Raw genomic sequence first — 15,759 nt, forward strand, 5'->3', positions numbered from 1 at the left:
AAATAATATGAAGAAAACAAAGGACACTCTACCTCTTCTGGAAATTCTTCACTGACAAGAGACATAATTAGCGATGTCTTCCCAACTCTGGCTATAAAAGAATTAAAAACAGAGATTAGATAATTTGGTTATGTTACACAAAATAGTTCCATCCCATCTGAAAAAGTATTTTAAAAATACTTTCTAACTGACCACATTAAAGGCTCTTTATCTGCAATTTAACCATATTTAAAGTTAATAGTGGCAGCTTTCTCAGAATTCTTCAGTGGTAAAACATTTGATTTTATGACACAATTCTACATTTCATCCAGGAGGGAATCAAATCCTGCTCCATCTTACTCAACAGAATTAGCAGGTTTTAACCTTAAGATAGAATATTTAAAGAGAAAACAAAAAAAACAAAAAAACAATGTTCCTATCAAAAAATCTCACCCAGTGACACAAGTTATTTTGCTGTCATTGCTGCATTTCCACTTACCTATTTAATTGTACATAATTCTTAGTATGAGACAAAGAAGAAGAAATTAAATTCTAAGAGTAATTTGTTTCCAAGCAGAAAGTAGTACTGCGGAACTGATGATCCAGTCAAAGTAAAATCAACTTATCCAAACCTATTTGTGGCACAATAACAAAGGGCCTTCTGACACAGAGAAATAAAAGCTTCTCTTCTTCATGCTATGTTAAAGAGTAGATATTGCAAAAGTATTAAAAGCAAAGAAAAAGTTGCTGTTTGCAGGGAGACTTTTGTTTCCCTTCCTGAGAACAGACAAATCTCCCTCTGTGGTATTAACAGGAGAGCACTAAGATGAAGAATTCTGAGCAGTATGACGGTTGTGTTTTCATCACAGATACTCCTACAAGCTAAAACATGAACTTACACTACCAGTTGTCCTCCTGCACAAGGCACACCTTAAGCTTCATCCTGACAGAATCAGAAGGGCTTTAAAAGTTCCCATGTTTCCTCAGATAAATACCTTCCTGATAAGCATATGAAGTTATGAGATAATTATAGAATATACTGGAGCGTATTCTGCATCCAACCAAGCCAGCTTCTGTTTGAAATGGAGTAAAGCATCTCAGCTTTGCAAAAATCAGATTCATTTTCTTAATTTAATGTGACTGAAAACAGAAGGCTATGGATCATGTGCTAGGAAAGACACTCTGAGTACAAACTTCTGTTAGATGTGAAGCATTCTAGAGTTGTTTCTGTCTTCCATACGTTCAAGAGTAGAGATTTGGTTTATTTTGCTTGAATCTGGGTCAGCCACCCATCTTTCCCATTCTGTTTATAGTCTTAGAAGTATCAGCCTAAACAACATCAACTGAGGAAAACATCACTTTGTAATGATTAACTGGTCTTCTTTTCCCTCATATATGGAAGCTTTTAGTACCTGATGTACAGAAGTAAAAAGTTGGATACATCCTGACAATCATGGGCTATTAAAAATTGATGCTCACACCCTGGGTACTAGAACCAAAACAATCTTAAATCTGAAAAGATCACCACTAGTGAAAAAAATGTGTTTTGGAACAGGCTTACAACAGAAGGTCTTGCCATGATATTTCAGAGTCTGAATCTGCCACACTGCATCCATCATCTGGCAGGTACAGCATGGCCTGGATTGACTTGTTTCAGGCAAATAAACATACATAAAAGATATGCATACAAAACACCACCAGTAACATTACTAGCAATATTACTAGAAAAACTGATACATCCCACAGTTTCTTAATTCAAATGATTTTGTACACTTTTTTCTCCCTATTTTTCACTAAATTATCTTTATATACACAAAATTAATACATGTCTGCCATAAACAGAACTCAACTAATTTTAAATCAAGCAAAGGCTCAGTCTGACTTTAAACAGCACGCTCTGTGAGTCAGCTTGCAGTTCGTCCGATATAAGTCTAAAATTTGTACCCTCAGCTCATTGCCAAAGAAAGTAAAGGTAAATTTCATGTATGCATCCTGAGGAGGAATTCAGCCATGTATTCTGAATGCTCTGGAATAAACCATGCTTTGTAAGAGCAGACAAACTTCATGAGCTAACTTCTCCAGTTATCTCCACAAGGACTCCATCCCGAAGCAGAGCTGGAAGCACCTCAGGGCACTGCAGGAGCCGCACTACGAACATACACCACGTTCTAAGGAAGGCTTTGCTAGTCACGCTGTATCCTCAGTGTAATTAGGCAATTTTATTAACGGCACTTGGTAATTACGCGGTTCTCTTTTCTCGCGAGGAACTTCAGAGCGCTCTACAAGCTGACAGAGGCAGCCTCCGCGGTACCGCTTCCCTCAGCGCGGAGCCGCACTTCCGGCAGCCCGGCCGTTTATTTGGGCGCCCGCATGTGAGCGCAGGGCCGGAGTTTCAGGGACGCGCCGAGCAGCGGAGCCCAGCCGTAACTGCGGCGTGCACCCAAGGTCACCCAGGCGGCGGCGGCAGACGCCGGGCTCCTCTCCAGCCCCCCGCAGCACCCGTCCCGCTGCCCACAGCGCATCTGCCCCAGCGGCGCTGCCGGTTCCCAGACTCCTCGATCGAGGGAGCGAAGTCCGGCCGGCACCGGGAGGCTCGGGCGGGACGCCGCCACGCGCGGGGCGAACGCCTCAGTCCCGTTCCCTCTCCGCGGCCGCCCGAGGAGACACCAACTCCGAGGCAAACTTCTGCGCCCCGGCGCCCCGCAAAGCAGAGCCCTCCCGCCTCCCTCCGCTCCGCCCGGGGCGAGGTGAGGCCGCGGCGCTCTGAGCGCGCGTGGCCGGGCCCGGCGCCCCGAGGCGGGGCGACCCTCACGGCGCCAAAGCACCGTGCCGATCTCTGACGGCCGCTCGGCCTCACCCCGCCCTTCTCCCTGCCCGGCCCCTCCCGCACTCACGTTCTCCCACCAGCAGGATCCTCACGTCCTTCTTCATGGCCCCGCTGCCTGGCCCCGCCGCGGGGCGCTCACATCGGGCTCGCCGGGGGGTAGCGGAGCCGCCGCGGCCTGCGCGCCCCTCACGCCGCGACCCCCTCCGCACCGCACCCCCCCCCGCGCAGCGGGCGGCCTACGGCGGCCGGGCAGGGACAGCCGCTGAGGGGCGGCAGCGCGCCTGCGCGAGCGCCTCCCGCGCCCGACCGCTGCGCGCCCCCCTGAGGCGATCCGAGCCGACGGTGCTATGCGCGCCTGTGCTGAGGAGAAGGCGCGTGCCGGGCTTCCCTCGAGCCAAATTGTGTAGTAATTGCTGAACAAAATGTAGTAAAACGCTGCTCCTGCACTCTCCAGCATGAGTTATTGTTGGGAAATCAGAGGTGGTGAGTTTCTACCCGCATTCTACCACTTCATCACTTCCCAGTCCTTTCTCAACTGGGTCTTTGGTATTCTGTGAGGTCGTTCACTTCTGAGCACTCTCCTCAGTCTTCTCTTGGGCTGCTTTGCCCTCCCGTTCAATGAACACCAGTGTATTTCTCTCGTCTTTCATACAACTGAAATCTTTAGTAATACGGCTTTTGATCTGAAAGGCAGAAAACACAGAGATCCGTTTTTTGTTAGAAAAGAAGACAAGTGAAGTACGAGAGTTTATTGTCCCATCTCACATGCTCTTTGACTGACCAGGAAGACCCAGATGTATTCAAAGGAATAAAATGCATTTGATACTGTCCTGCATTGCTTGCAGTGAGATTTTGGGCAGTTGGGGGATTCCAGGTAGCTGCAGAATCACAGGGGAATAAACTAATTGCAGGTAATGAAGTACAAGAGGTACCTTTTTTTCCGCTGAGATCCTTTCTCAAGATGTTGATGTCCTCTTCAGTTGGAGATGCTTGGAGATGTTTTGTATCCGTTCCTTCTTTAAAGTGACACATTTAATCACTTATCTGTATAATCCTCAGAGAAAAAATGACTAGGTTAAACAGCGGGATAATAAAAACCCTTACATTATTGATAGTTAAACACTGGGCTGGTAAACACAACTAACTGTAAAGTTAGCATTCAACAGTCCTAAGTTATATATTCAAATATATTTATAAGTTTAAGATCTTTGCATGACTGCAGAGACTTAAGACTTTTTAGACACGTGTGCATAGTGTTAATGAAAGTCAGTAGTCAGGTTTTGCTCATTTCCAGCAAGGTCTGAGAGTTATTGTAAGCAGAGACAGTGAACCAGTTCCATTTTGTGTCATTCAGCTGGGTGGAGCTGTAGCACTGTACAACGGTGTTATGTTTCATTTCAGGAGTCTCCTGTGCAATGTTCACACAGTAAATAGCAACACAGAAGTGCTTTGTGAAAAGAAGAGGGAAAGAGCTGATGATGACTGAAATAACAAACAACTGCCCTTCAGGATGCTCAGTGCTCAAGGCTATGTGATGAGACTAACCTCCTGCAAAGGATGAAATGCATTGGGATTACATCATTTGCTCATTACAGATTTTAACTGAAAGAATAAAAAGAGAAGACCAAAGGAACAGCAATGGAAAAAGGACAGCAGAAAGATGAGAAAGAAGGAAACAAGTAAGGAAAGATTTACAGATGTTTTAGGTTTTAAGCCCTCTAAGTATCCTCTCATGGCAGCCCCATCTCTTCTCTGAGTATTTCCATCCTTCCCCGTTCTAAACTGACCTGAGAGCTTGCTGATTTAGGCAACTTCCTGAACTTCCTAGAGTTCAGATGGCCCACCTGTCCAACACTAAGATCAACTAGTTATTATATCTTAGACCAGCTGAGCACATTCTGCTAATAGTTCTTTCAAAAAATGCAATCTTCAACTTGCAGACACCACCAGTGAACTCCACACATTGCTTCAGCTAAAACTATCTGCCCAAGTGAGCAAAACACAACACTATTACAACAGTGCCAATATTAACACATGAAATACAAAATATCCAGGGAAAAAAAAAAGAAAAAAAAAGGGCAGGATGGAAGGTGAAGTTAACTCAGTCCCAGCCATGCCCTGGACCCAGGGGCCCCACTGGCATTTAGAATAGTGGCTGAAGTGCAGTGGGGAGAAGCACTGTCTGCTGCTGCCTAAACCTTCTCCCCAGGGCCATGTCCTACAGAGCTCTAGCTGTGATGAGCACCAGCTCCAGAGGATGTGGGTTCATTCTAGGCCTCTAAGTCTTCTTCCTCCACCTCTCTGGGGATTAAGTTCACCAGAGTGGCCAGCTCCTGGTTGGCTGTACTTGGTAATGCAGGACTGGCAGAAGCTGTGGGTGCAGCCCATGATCTACCTGGGGCCCATGAAGTAGTTCAGGCAGCAGCTGCTGCTTAGTTCCACATCTGCCTGCAGTCGCACGAAGTCAACAGCAGCAGCCACAGTGCAGTTTCGTTTCCCACAGGCCCTGTGCTGCTGCCATGTGTGGGGTGCAGGGAGCCTCAGACTGGGTGGAGTTATGCAGCCGCGAGGTGCTGTGCCCTGCAAGCCAGCCTGCAGCACTGAGCTCCCCAGGGCAGAGGCAAGGAGCTCCCACGAGGCCCCAGGACTGTCAGAGAGGTTAACGCAGGTCCAAGCTTAACTGTAGAAATGAACTGTCACATGGAGCTAGCTCCCTGTGACCTGGCCTTGACTTTTATTGAGTCTACAAAAAAGATGCTGTTACATTGCTCCAGGGTTTCTTTTTCTCAAGGAACTTCCTGATTTTGTAACAAAAGTCATATCAGTGTTGCTGACACAGTGGGAGACCAAGCATCACCACAGGAGCAGCCCCATCCATGAAGCTGAGGTTACTGAATGGACTGCGCTCTTCTGAGATCATCCTGAATTATTCAGCTCATCTCAAAAGTGCTTTGCTATTGATTTCAGAGGATACAGGCATAGGCTGTTAGATCTGAACCAGCACGTGAGCTGGGAGATTAAGTTAGTGGGAATGTATCAGGAAACAAAACTACTGACACAGATTGCTCAAGGTCAGATGATAAGAGACAGGCAGAATGATGATCTAATTCATTTTTTTTTCTTCTGTGCTGCTGTAGAAAGAGTTAATCTTAGTAATCCATGCACATATTGGTACTTCCTCATTCCTGTAGAAGAGAACTATTTGGGGTAACTCATACTGGCTGGTGAGCGTCAGCAAAAGGTGGAAGCTTGATCAGAAACTTAAGTTTGCAAGACTTCCTTTTGATTTGCCAACTAAGGGAATCTGAAAAAAGTAATTAAATATCTGAACAACTGTTCAGTAGAACCAAATCTCAGCTTTGGCTGTGAGGCAACAAAACACTCAATGTACTGTATCAACAAATATAAATCCTCACCCATTCCCCCATTTTTTAGAAGCTGACACAGACCAGTGTATCTTCATCCTGAACTCATGTCTTGACTGGAGAAGTAGGTGGGGCTGCTTTGGAGGAAAAAAAAAAAAAAAAGAAAACGGTTTCTACATATTGCATTTGCCACTCCCAAAATAATCAAATTGCAGCAACTGTTGAAAGCAAGGATCTAAGGGTATGTCATTAGAATGCTTCCACAACATTCTTCACAATTCAAACTTGACTTTTAGTTTTGAGGACTTGTTTCTCAGATCCTCAAATAATAAGAGTCTACAGGCCAGTCAGCCTCACCTCCATCCAACTAATTCTGGATGTCATGTCCAAGCCCAAGCAAGTGGAAGAAAGAAAAGAAGGTTATCAGGAGTAGTCAACATGGATGCAGCAAAGGAAAACCATACTCAACTAATCTGTCATGAGTGGTTGGGTAGATGAGGGAAAAGCAGTGGATGCTGCCTGCCTTTTTGTCTCCGAGAACATCCTTAGAAGATAAGCTTAGGAAGTGTGGGATAGATGATACAAACATACATTATCAGGGGATTGGAGCATGTGATCTCCAGCAGTCCCTTCCACCCCCTACTTTTTTTTTTTTTTTTTTTTTTTTTTTTTACAGTTTCAGTGATAAAAATAACACTGTAAATGACATTAAAACCATTACAAGGACAACAACCATGTCCCTAGCTGGACAGAAGATGCAGGCAGGTATAGTAGTTGCCTGCCTCTGTTCTCCCCTCCCTCCCCCCCCCAAGAAAGACATCCAATCATTCCAGCACGTATTTTTATCTTTCATCTATCCAGCAGGACATGCTGCATTGTCCTGGCAGGTGGTGATGTCTTTGCCTCTTGGTCACTTGTTCTATGCATGCATGTAACAGATGGTCACATTTACTGTCAGAATATATGTCATGGCTGCATTGTCATGTACATTTTTCAGGAATCCTCAAGGAAATTCATACCAGTCCTCTGTGGACAAACTGACTTTGTTTCTTTTTCCATATAACAAGAGCTACTTTATCCCTACATCAGCCTAGGAAGGCCTCATCTGCTCAAAAGCAGAGAATGTAAGGAAGAGTGAATGCACTTCAAAAGAAGGGACAGATAATTTCTGAATATCTGCATTCCCTTCACTCATTTATTTTGCCACCCTTCCTGCGCCTGTAGCTGTTGAAGGAAGAAGCCCTTTGTAGCGCAGTCTCTGAATGGGCTTCAGCACCATCCCTGCTGACAAAAAGAGAATGCAGACCAGTGCCAAACAGAGCCCAAGAAGTGCAGTTCACCGGAACTCAATGTTAGTCTCAACCAGACAAGGGCTGGGCAATTACTCCATTCAAGGCATCTATCCACTCTCTCTGCTCCCTATCGTTCTCACACAGAAACAAAAACTCTCTCATTGGTGTGACCATGGTGATCCCCGATTTCCTCTTCTTTACTGATATTCCCTGGGGCAAGCCAGCTCGTACTTCATAGCCCTCGACTCTCCTTCCAATAAAAACTTGGCCTTGTGGAAATGCATCCTAGAAGGAAGGAAACAGAAGATATTCATTAGCCAGTGGACAATGCAGCTCTAGCAGACATTATTCTATCCCTTGACATGGAGCAGGAGGAGCTGGAGATGAGTGGAAGGGTCACTGAACTGGTGACAAGCAGAAACTTACTAGAGCCATTTCACACTCTTGAGCATTCTCAGAAGCAAGAAGAGCCTATACTTGCAGAGCTGGTTGAGTGTTCAGAAGGAACACTTGTAAGAGGAATTCTTGTAAGAGCAATGGTAGGAAACAATATATTGCCCTCTGGAATATCAAACATCTTGCCTAAGGTTCCATGTGTGACTACAACATGGCTGGGAAAAAAAACAGGCTGATACCCCCGAGAATACCCGCAATGAAGGAGATTAGCTCTAGAGATTACCTTGTTTGTTTTATGCAGCTACTGGGAGAGCTGGATTATAACAGACCCTTTCTCCCCACCCACCTCCATGAAGGAACTTGTGGAATAGTGAAGAACACCCTGTTTACCAGTGGGTTTTTAAAGTACAGCAGGTTTCTCTCTTCAGAGTCTAGGCTGAACCAGCGCATCTTAAAGGTCTCCTTCTGCTGCAAGTAGATGGTAGAAGTTCTTTAAAGACCAAGTCCCAAAGACAAATTTTTCCCATTCAGAGCAGATCCCAAGGTTGCTTAAACGATTCTGAGCTTGAATTCAGTTTAACCCATCCTCTGAACTGGCAACTAGTGAGTCACTGCTGTGTGCAACTGGAAATTTGCATTTAGTGACAATCCTTTGGATAAACCACGGAAATTCATTTTACTAGCAATCTAATCAGGTTAAAAAAAACTACAGTACATAGATTAATCAAAGTCACTGCAGAAAAATGATCTGTGAGCCAGTGGTTATCATGAGGAGAACATGCAAACAACTTCAGGATTTTGGTTTGGGATGTTGTCCCTACAATTGCAGCATGGGCATTTATTTTTTAAAAGTGCTAATTCCATCAACTGCACTCATGGAACCATTCCCCGAGATATTCATTGCTCTGTGCTGAAGAGTCCTCTGCCAAGGCTCACTCCAGTTTGAACTGAGTTTAGGCCTCAGGAAAAAAAAGCAAGCCAAAACATGCTTGTAGCTGTGAGTATACTCTATACCAGTAACTGCAGGAAGATGTGCTGGGAGGCTAGCACCGAGGTAGGCAAAAAACAAACAAACAAAAAAACAAACAACCCACCATCAATATTCAGTATTTAATCACTAAATTTTTCAATAGGACTTTGACTCACAGCTCATCCAGAGGAGCAAGGCAAGAAGTAGCAGCATTCAAACAAGATCTCCGGTCTTCCTATGCTCCTTTAGCAGAGCTTGAAATCTCTCTCAATGTTTCAATAAGCAGCAGCCAAGTACTTTCCCACAAAAATAAACAACCAACCCAATCCATAGGTTTAACACAGAAGAATTCGCCGCAGTAAAGAGATGTGACTTCTGTGCCATTAACTTAAAAGAATAGGGAAATAGCGGGGGCTGGCATGTGATTTTCTGTTCTAGGGGTAGCTGCAGTTCAAGAGCTGTAATTAGTAGGCAACTGATACAGTAACTCATTTAGGGTTGCCTAACAGTACTTTGCATTTCCACTGCCTACTAATCCAGCTTGCTTACTCTCCAAGAAGGAACCTTCTTCACACTTTCTTCTCTGTACAAAGTAAAACATGATCCCAAATAACACAAGCTTGAATACAATGTCATTATTAACCCAGCCCCCTTAATAAATCATTTATAAGTAAGCACCATAGTATTATCAAGTAATCTCCTGGAAGAATCTTGCTTCTGTACTGTCAAGTAGGTAATCTCAACCTACCTTCGGTCCTGTTTTCTCCATATATCCTTCTTTGATATAATTTCTTGTGATCCGGGGTATGATCTAGAACATACACATAAATATCTGCCATCTCATTGAGGCTCATTTTTCTGTTCTTTTTCTGTCAAAGCAAATCACTGACAATTTTGGCTTTTAGGGCTTGGGGTTTTTTTTTGGCTGCTCAGCAAAGGGAAGTCTGAATTAAGAAGGAACACAGGATTTTTGAAAGACTTCAGTATAAAAGGAAACAGGGAGTCTTTCTGGCCTTAAACGTTTACTTCCTTTCTGCATGTTAGCCACAGTGTGACCTTTTTTTCTCTTCATCTTCTGTCCATCTCAAGGCTTACTACTAATTTGGCACGGTATATAGGCTGGCTGTTGTCTGGTTGCTTTCAAAGAGATGTTAATTTTACCTATCTATGATAAGAAAAGTGACTGTTTTAAAGAATGTGAAGGAATACAGCAGAAGAAGCAGCAAATTCAGTGATGCTCACTGCAAAGAGAAGAATAAAGTGGGACAGAGCATCTTTGTGTTTGAGAACATGATATTCCTGCCTGGCAAGGAGATGACCAACAACCGGTCAGTGTAAGAGAAGCCCAAATGTGTTTTTGTTTGCCATTAAAAGACTTACCTTCATTTCCATCTTTAAGACAGCTGAATACTAAGGAATATTTGTTGGCACCAACAGAGACAGTGAGAGAGAGTGATTACAACACTGAGCATGAATGATTAGAGTGATTACACGGAGTTTGTATAGCTAAATACAGATATGTTTTGAAAAGCAAACAAAGATTTAGCTTTCATATCCAATGTCAACCAGAAGGAAAAAAAAAAAGAATGAGGTGCAATTGTCAGCACTAGCTGTGCAGAAACACAAGCTTCAAATATATCAAATAAGAGGGGAAACAAATGCACCATCTCCTGACATATTATGAAAGTAAGCATTATGGTCTCTCAACGAGGGTCTCTATCTGTTTAGTACACAACTGCATCTGCTTTGCAGATTCATTTTTCCCCAGTGCCATCACATAGAGTCTGTCAACAGTTCCACTGACATCTATACAAGTTTTATGTATTTTAAAGCTGCTGCCTCCAAATCACAGTATTAGAAGCATGCTGAGGCACACTAGGAACCTGCCTCTTTCTCCAGAGAAAGCATGATGGCAGCTGGCATTTCCAAGCTGCATACTGCTGTTTGAGCACCTGGTTCTGGCACAAATGGGAAAATGCTTTCCCATAATGTGTTTGCACAGACTGCTTCATGCCTTGTTAAGTTCTCACCTCGTGCTCAGGGAGAGCTGGGAAGGTTGTTCTGAGATAATGGTAACGTGCAGCCCGAATGGCATTGAACCAGTCAACAATCTCCTAAGGAAAAGAGCAATACAAACAAAAAGACAAAAATAACATGAAGGGGTAAGAATGATGCCTTTCCAAAAAGGCCTTTCTCCTTCCTTGTTATCTCTTTGCAAATATAGAATTTCTCTCCAAAGGCCAGAGAGAGTCAGTGACTTGTCCCAGACTCCTGAAAAACACTCAGCTTCCAAAATAAGTTTTAAGCCTCTCCAAGAAGTTTCTGGACGTCCTCAGCATGGAGAATCATCCAAGTTTGTGTACACAGGTTTTTTCAGTTGCTTCAGTTATGGATTGTTTAGAAACCCTCATACCTGGAAAGACTTCAGAACTGTATCAAGAAAAGAAACAAATCTAACAAAACCTGTAGGCATGCTTCTTAAAATCACCATTGTTTGTTTGGAAATAATGCAGAACAACTACATTCTTCATGTGTATCAAGAGGCTTCAAAGAATACAATCACTGAATTATATAAAACCATCAGACAATTATCTTAGACACTTATGTGCCACAAAGAACGTTTGAGAATATTTAGTGTGTGAAGCTGAATACTCCAACAGAACAGGACCAAGATGTTGTAGTTCCTAGTGTAAAATTCTGCAACATTCTAAATTATACAAGTCATAGTGATTTTGAATCAGACCCTGCAAAAACAAGATAGCTTTTCCAAAATACAGACCCAACATCTGAGAATACTGCTCATTCCAAAGTCTCTGACATTCACCTTTCCACTTTCATGATAGACAAAAAGGTTCCTTGTTTGACCATCTGTCTTGTATGTGATTTGCAGCCCGTGAGCATGATGGATTTTCTCTGCCTGGAACATCACATTCAGTTTCTCAATGCTGATAACGGCTTTTGGACCTTTGGGCTGTGAAGTGAAAAGCATCACTGTATTAAAATGGTCAAAAGGAAGGCAATGGAGGACAGATTAGCTGAGAACTAAATCCTCGCTGATCCGAAAGTGCCTGATAATTTGATACATCTGGAGTATAAAAGCCCAAGTTCTGCGTTACATAAAATCACCTACACAACTCCCTTTCCCTGACAAATGTTTGGCTCTGGAGTGATGTGTCTGCACTGCAAACATTCTCTCTCCAACTTCATAGTTGGAAATCAATTAGCTACATTCTCCCATGGAAGGGGAACATGTTGAGGATGTTGCTGCAACAGCTGATGAGAGAATATTTTGGTAACGTAAGAGGTAGCAGCTGCTAACAGATCTCCTCTTCATCTTGCTATTCACTATCCATTTCCTTTGTTCACTAAGGAAAAGGAGGCTGCAGGGAGGCAATGACAGAGGAGAAGGCGGATTAATTCCAAAAGAGCAATTGTCTAAGATACCACAAATGTTAGTGTGGAAACATCTGGGTTGTTCCTAATACAGGCTGCTAGAGACAAAGCTATTTGTGCTGTTTCCAGCTGGTAAGGAGCAGAGCCTGAGGCTGGATGTAGACCAGCTACCTACAACTGACTCTGGCTGGGAACTCACTTCTTTAGTGTAGTACTTCATCACCCCTTCCCTTGCTGACAGGAGAAACCGCCTCTGCTTGAACTGCTTGCTTTCCCGTCCACGCTTCCAGAGGAATCCTTCATGGCTACCTGCATATTGGGTGGAGACAGGTGTCAGACAAAGGCAGCACAACAGCACCATTTTTGTGCCACAGAGTTTCAAGTTTCTTTTCCATCTGAGAATTTTCACTTCAAATAGAACAAACCAGTGGAGAACCACAGAACTGTATGAGCATATATGAGCTAAACATACTCCGTAATTGTTGGGAGCTTCTTCTCAAAGTCACAGACTTGAAGAACTACATATCCAACATTTCATTCGATGCAAGTCATCCCTAAAGACCTTCAAAGGTGCAGACAAAGTACTGCACTGTTGGCCTTGAAACGAATACCTTTTCTCTGACAATCCTAGCTTTTACCTGCAGAGCAAGGATCTTGGCAGACTCGGGTGGCAACAAATTCCTCACGCTCATATTTAGCTCTAATCCATTGTTCTCTTAAAACCCTGAAAGAGGAAGACATGGATAAAGCTGATCTGTCTCTACCCTATTTTCACCGACCACCCCAAAGGACCTGCAGAGGGAAGCAGCAGTTTGATAGCTGTAAAGGTCTGCTGCACTGAATAAACAATCAACTTACAAGCAATCGCAGGACTGGGGGATGTAATAATAGGGAGGGACTTTTGCTTCATATTTAGCTTTGGCACAGAGATTCCCGTGCTTCTTCATAAACTGCAATACAAAAGAAGATCCAGTTAGGTCTGCAAATACAAAACCAATATCATGTAATGAGCACAAAATGAAACTTGGATCAAAGGGAACACTGCATATTTTGCTCAGTCTCACCCTACCTTTCAGCATCTCTGGAGTTTATAGATTTCCTTTGGAACTATAGTTTGCACTTTTTAGATAGCTGGCCCTTTTCAGTACTTCAAATTCTGAACCAGATGGGAGGGAACACAGTGTTCTGGTCATTAATTAAAATGACAGAAGAGAGAAAGGAAATAAAATATATTTATGATCTCCCTTTATCTTCGCCTATCCCTAGAAATAAGTTATGGTTATGTTATTAACACATTCCCACAGAAAGATGACAGCTTGAAGCAATATTTAAGGTTACTTTCATTACTAAAGGGAACATACTAACTGGACATATCAGTAGGATCTAAGCTTTGATATGCAGATCACTGCAGCCTGTGAGAAATACAGCCACCTATCACTGTAATTTGATTGAGTAGGTCATAGAAAATCCCTGAAGTTACCCATGCAGTTAACTTTGCTCTGTGCAGCTTTGTTCCTCTGTCCATGGTGGATGGCACAAATTCTGAGTCACAGGTTATGCTGAAATACGGAGAAAGTAAGCGAATTATTCCTTTTCCTTCCGTACCTCTATAAGATCGTTCTCCCAGAAGTCAAGCCAAAGAGATTTGACCCTGCTGACTTGAGGAAGATTGCGATGGATTCCGGAGCACATCAAACAAATGAATATTCCAAGTTTGTAAGAAGCCCACTCTGGATCTAGACACAAACAAGAAGAATGTACTTTATAATACTGGTATAAATAACTGGGAAAAGGCACAGACACTCACATACAGCCCAGGTTTCACACCTAATGCACCAAATCCCACCTCATTGTTTACGGCTGCCATTTGCACACATTTAGAGGAACAGCACCTGCTTTTCCCTCTGAAGAATGCAGCCCTGAAATCTTTTTCATAGACCATTTGTTTAAATTTGTTTAAAAATTAATGTGATCGTTCAGGCAGATGAGCAGCGATGTGGAAGCTAAGCTAATTATTAGTTCATCGTGGAAAGTTCTTGTTGCTGAATTTGGAAGGCTATTTCGGACAGCGAGCGCAACTAAGATCACACGGAGCGCAGCCGCCCGGGACCGCAAGTGGAAGCTCCCGCCTGCCGCAGCCGCGTCCAGTCGATGCTGAGAGGCGCTGCAAGCGCGCCAGCAACTTCGTTTCCCCGGCCGCCCCTCCCTTATCGCACCGAACAAACGGCGCTTGGCGCTCCTTTGCAGCCGCTGCGGGTAATCGACCGACTACCGGGTCCCCCGAGCTCCGCAGCCACCCGCCCTCGGCTCCTCTCCTGCGGCGCTCCACACAGCCCCAGAGAAGCGGCCGGAGGCCATTTCCTGCCCCGCCGCCCGCCCGCCCGCCCCGCGCCCCTCCCGGAGCCCGGCCGAGCGACCTCCGCCGGCGTCGGTACCGCGGGGCTGCCCTCCTCGGGAAACCGCCCGCTCCGTCCTCCCGCCCCTGCGGTGCGCGGAGCGAAAGGCAATGAAACAGAGGAAGCGACCGAAACAGAGAACGGCCGCGCCTCGAACCTGCGACGGGATGGGCGGGCGCCCGGACGGCGGGCACGGCCCGGCAGCCCCCATCCGCACCGCGCCGAGGGCTCCCCGCTTACCCGGCTCCCCGCAGTCGGCGCAGCGGCCGTTCCCGGTGACCTTCAGCAGCTCCTGCAGCAGCGTCTTGTTGCGGTCGCGGTCCATCACCGCCGCCCGGCGCGGAGCTCTGCGGGTGGAGCCCGGCGGGAGGCTCGGCCCCGGCAGGCGAAAGGAGGAACTCCTTGGGGGCCGCCTCGCGCGGAGGGGCCGCCCAGGCTCCGCACCGGGAGTCGGTAACCGGCGCACTGCGAGTACCGGTCGGGAACCGCGGCGAGCTGCGAGCAGCCCTGCTGCAGCACTTATAGCCGCGCTGCTAACAACGCGCCCAGACTGAAGTTTCTATCATCGCACAGCCCCGAACTGAGCGCACAAGCTGCCCACAACCAACTTCCCTCTTTCCGGTCTGAAGAAGTATTGCTAAGGCTCCTGCTTTCAGGGAGCCCATACGGGGCACGGCTCATTTTTCCCTCAGCACCAGCCCCAGCCCTTCTGGACAGCGGTTTTTTTCTGGCACAACAGCGGTAGGAGCCCTTGCTTCAGCCTCTTTTCACTCAGTTCTGAACTACTGAAGTTCCTGACTACTGCAGTATAAGAGTAAGTACTTCAAACCATCCCATGTCGAGTATCCTTCATTCAAAAGGGCTGCAACTGTTTTCATGAGGTAATTGCACACAGGTCACACAGATCAGAGGATCAAAGAGTAAAAATAGTTGAATTCACCTTACCTTTTGGACGCAGCACCAACTTGGAGATTCCTGAACAAAAATTCTTAAGGCAATTATTAGAACCAGACAACCAACTTCAGGAGGAGCTGCCTCTCACTCCTCATTTATCTTTCTCATTTACTTCCTGAAATGAACAATAGTTTATAGAGCCTTTTTCTGATAAATATAGGTTCACACTATAATCAGCTAGGACAGT

At 45.0% G+C, this 15,759-nt stretch overlaps 2 protein-coding genes across 5 annotated transcripts in view; both read right to left on the reverse strand.

The window, feature by feature from the left end:
- Positions 1 to 3,011, reverse strand: part of RHOT1 (ras homolog family member T1) — a 23,328-nt gene extending 20,317 nt beyond the window's left edge. For 3 of the 4 annotated variants that reach the window (XM_085239872.1, XM_085239871.1, XM_085239869.1), the window contains exons 1-2: positions 2,874 to 3,008; positions 33 to 91 (exon numbers count right to left, since the gene is read on the reverse strand). In XM_085239872.1, coding sequence (XP_085095998.1) covers positions 33 to 91; positions 2,874 to 2,910 — 96 coding nt within the window. In that variant the 5' untranslated portion in view covers positions 2,911 to 3,008. Of the gene's footprint in view, positions 1 to 32; positions 92 to 2,873 lie in introns of all 4 variants that reach the window. The other variant, XM_085239870.1, reaches the window with a different exon arrangement.
- Positions 3,012 to 7,071: 4,060 nt separating this feature from the next.
- On the reverse strand, positions 7,072 to 15,720 carry ADAP2 (ArfGAP with dual PH domains 2). Its single transcript, XM_085239889.1, has 10 exons — positions 14,859 to 15,720; positions 13,828 to 13,958; positions 13,081 to 13,172; positions 12,861 to 12,946; positions 12,422 to 12,531; positions 11,654 to 11,800; positions 10,860 to 10,943; positions 9,578 to 9,640; positions 8,250 to 8,327; positions 7,072 to 7,748 (listed from the first exon to the last, which is right to left on the reverse strand). The coding sequence occupies exons 1-10, from the start codon at positions 14,941 to 14,943 to the stop codon at positions 7,530 to 7,532; spliced, it is 1,095 nt and encodes a 364-aa protein (XP_085096015.1). The 5' UTR covers positions 14,944 to 15,720; the 3' UTR covers positions 7,072 to 7,529.
- Positions 15,721 to 15,759: the final 39 nt, after the last annotated feature.

This window comes from Meleagris gallopavo, chromosome 20 (genome assembly GCF_905368555.1).
Source record: "Meleagris gallopavo chromosome 20, MGAL_WU_HG_1.1, whole genome shotgun sequence".
In the NCBI taxonomy this organism is placed as follows: Eukaryota; Metazoa; Chordata; class Aves; order Galliformes; family Phasianidae; genus Meleagris; species Meleagris gallopavo.

Excerpts from the sequence above, each read along its gene's own strand:
- ADAP2 (XM_085239889.1), bottom strand. The coding sequence starts at position 14,943 with ATGGACCGCGACCGCAACAAGACGCTGCTGCAGGAGCTGCTGAAGGTC. Across the intron at positions 12,947-13,080 it reads CCCCAGTCCTGCGATTGCTT|GGTTTTAAGAGAACAATGGA; the intron begins GTAAGTTGATTG and ends TTCCTCTTTCAG. Across the intron at positions 7,749-8,249 it reads TGTACTTTAAAAACCCACTG|GATGCATTTCCACAAGGCCA; the intron begins GTAAACAGGGTG and ends CCTTCCTTCTAG.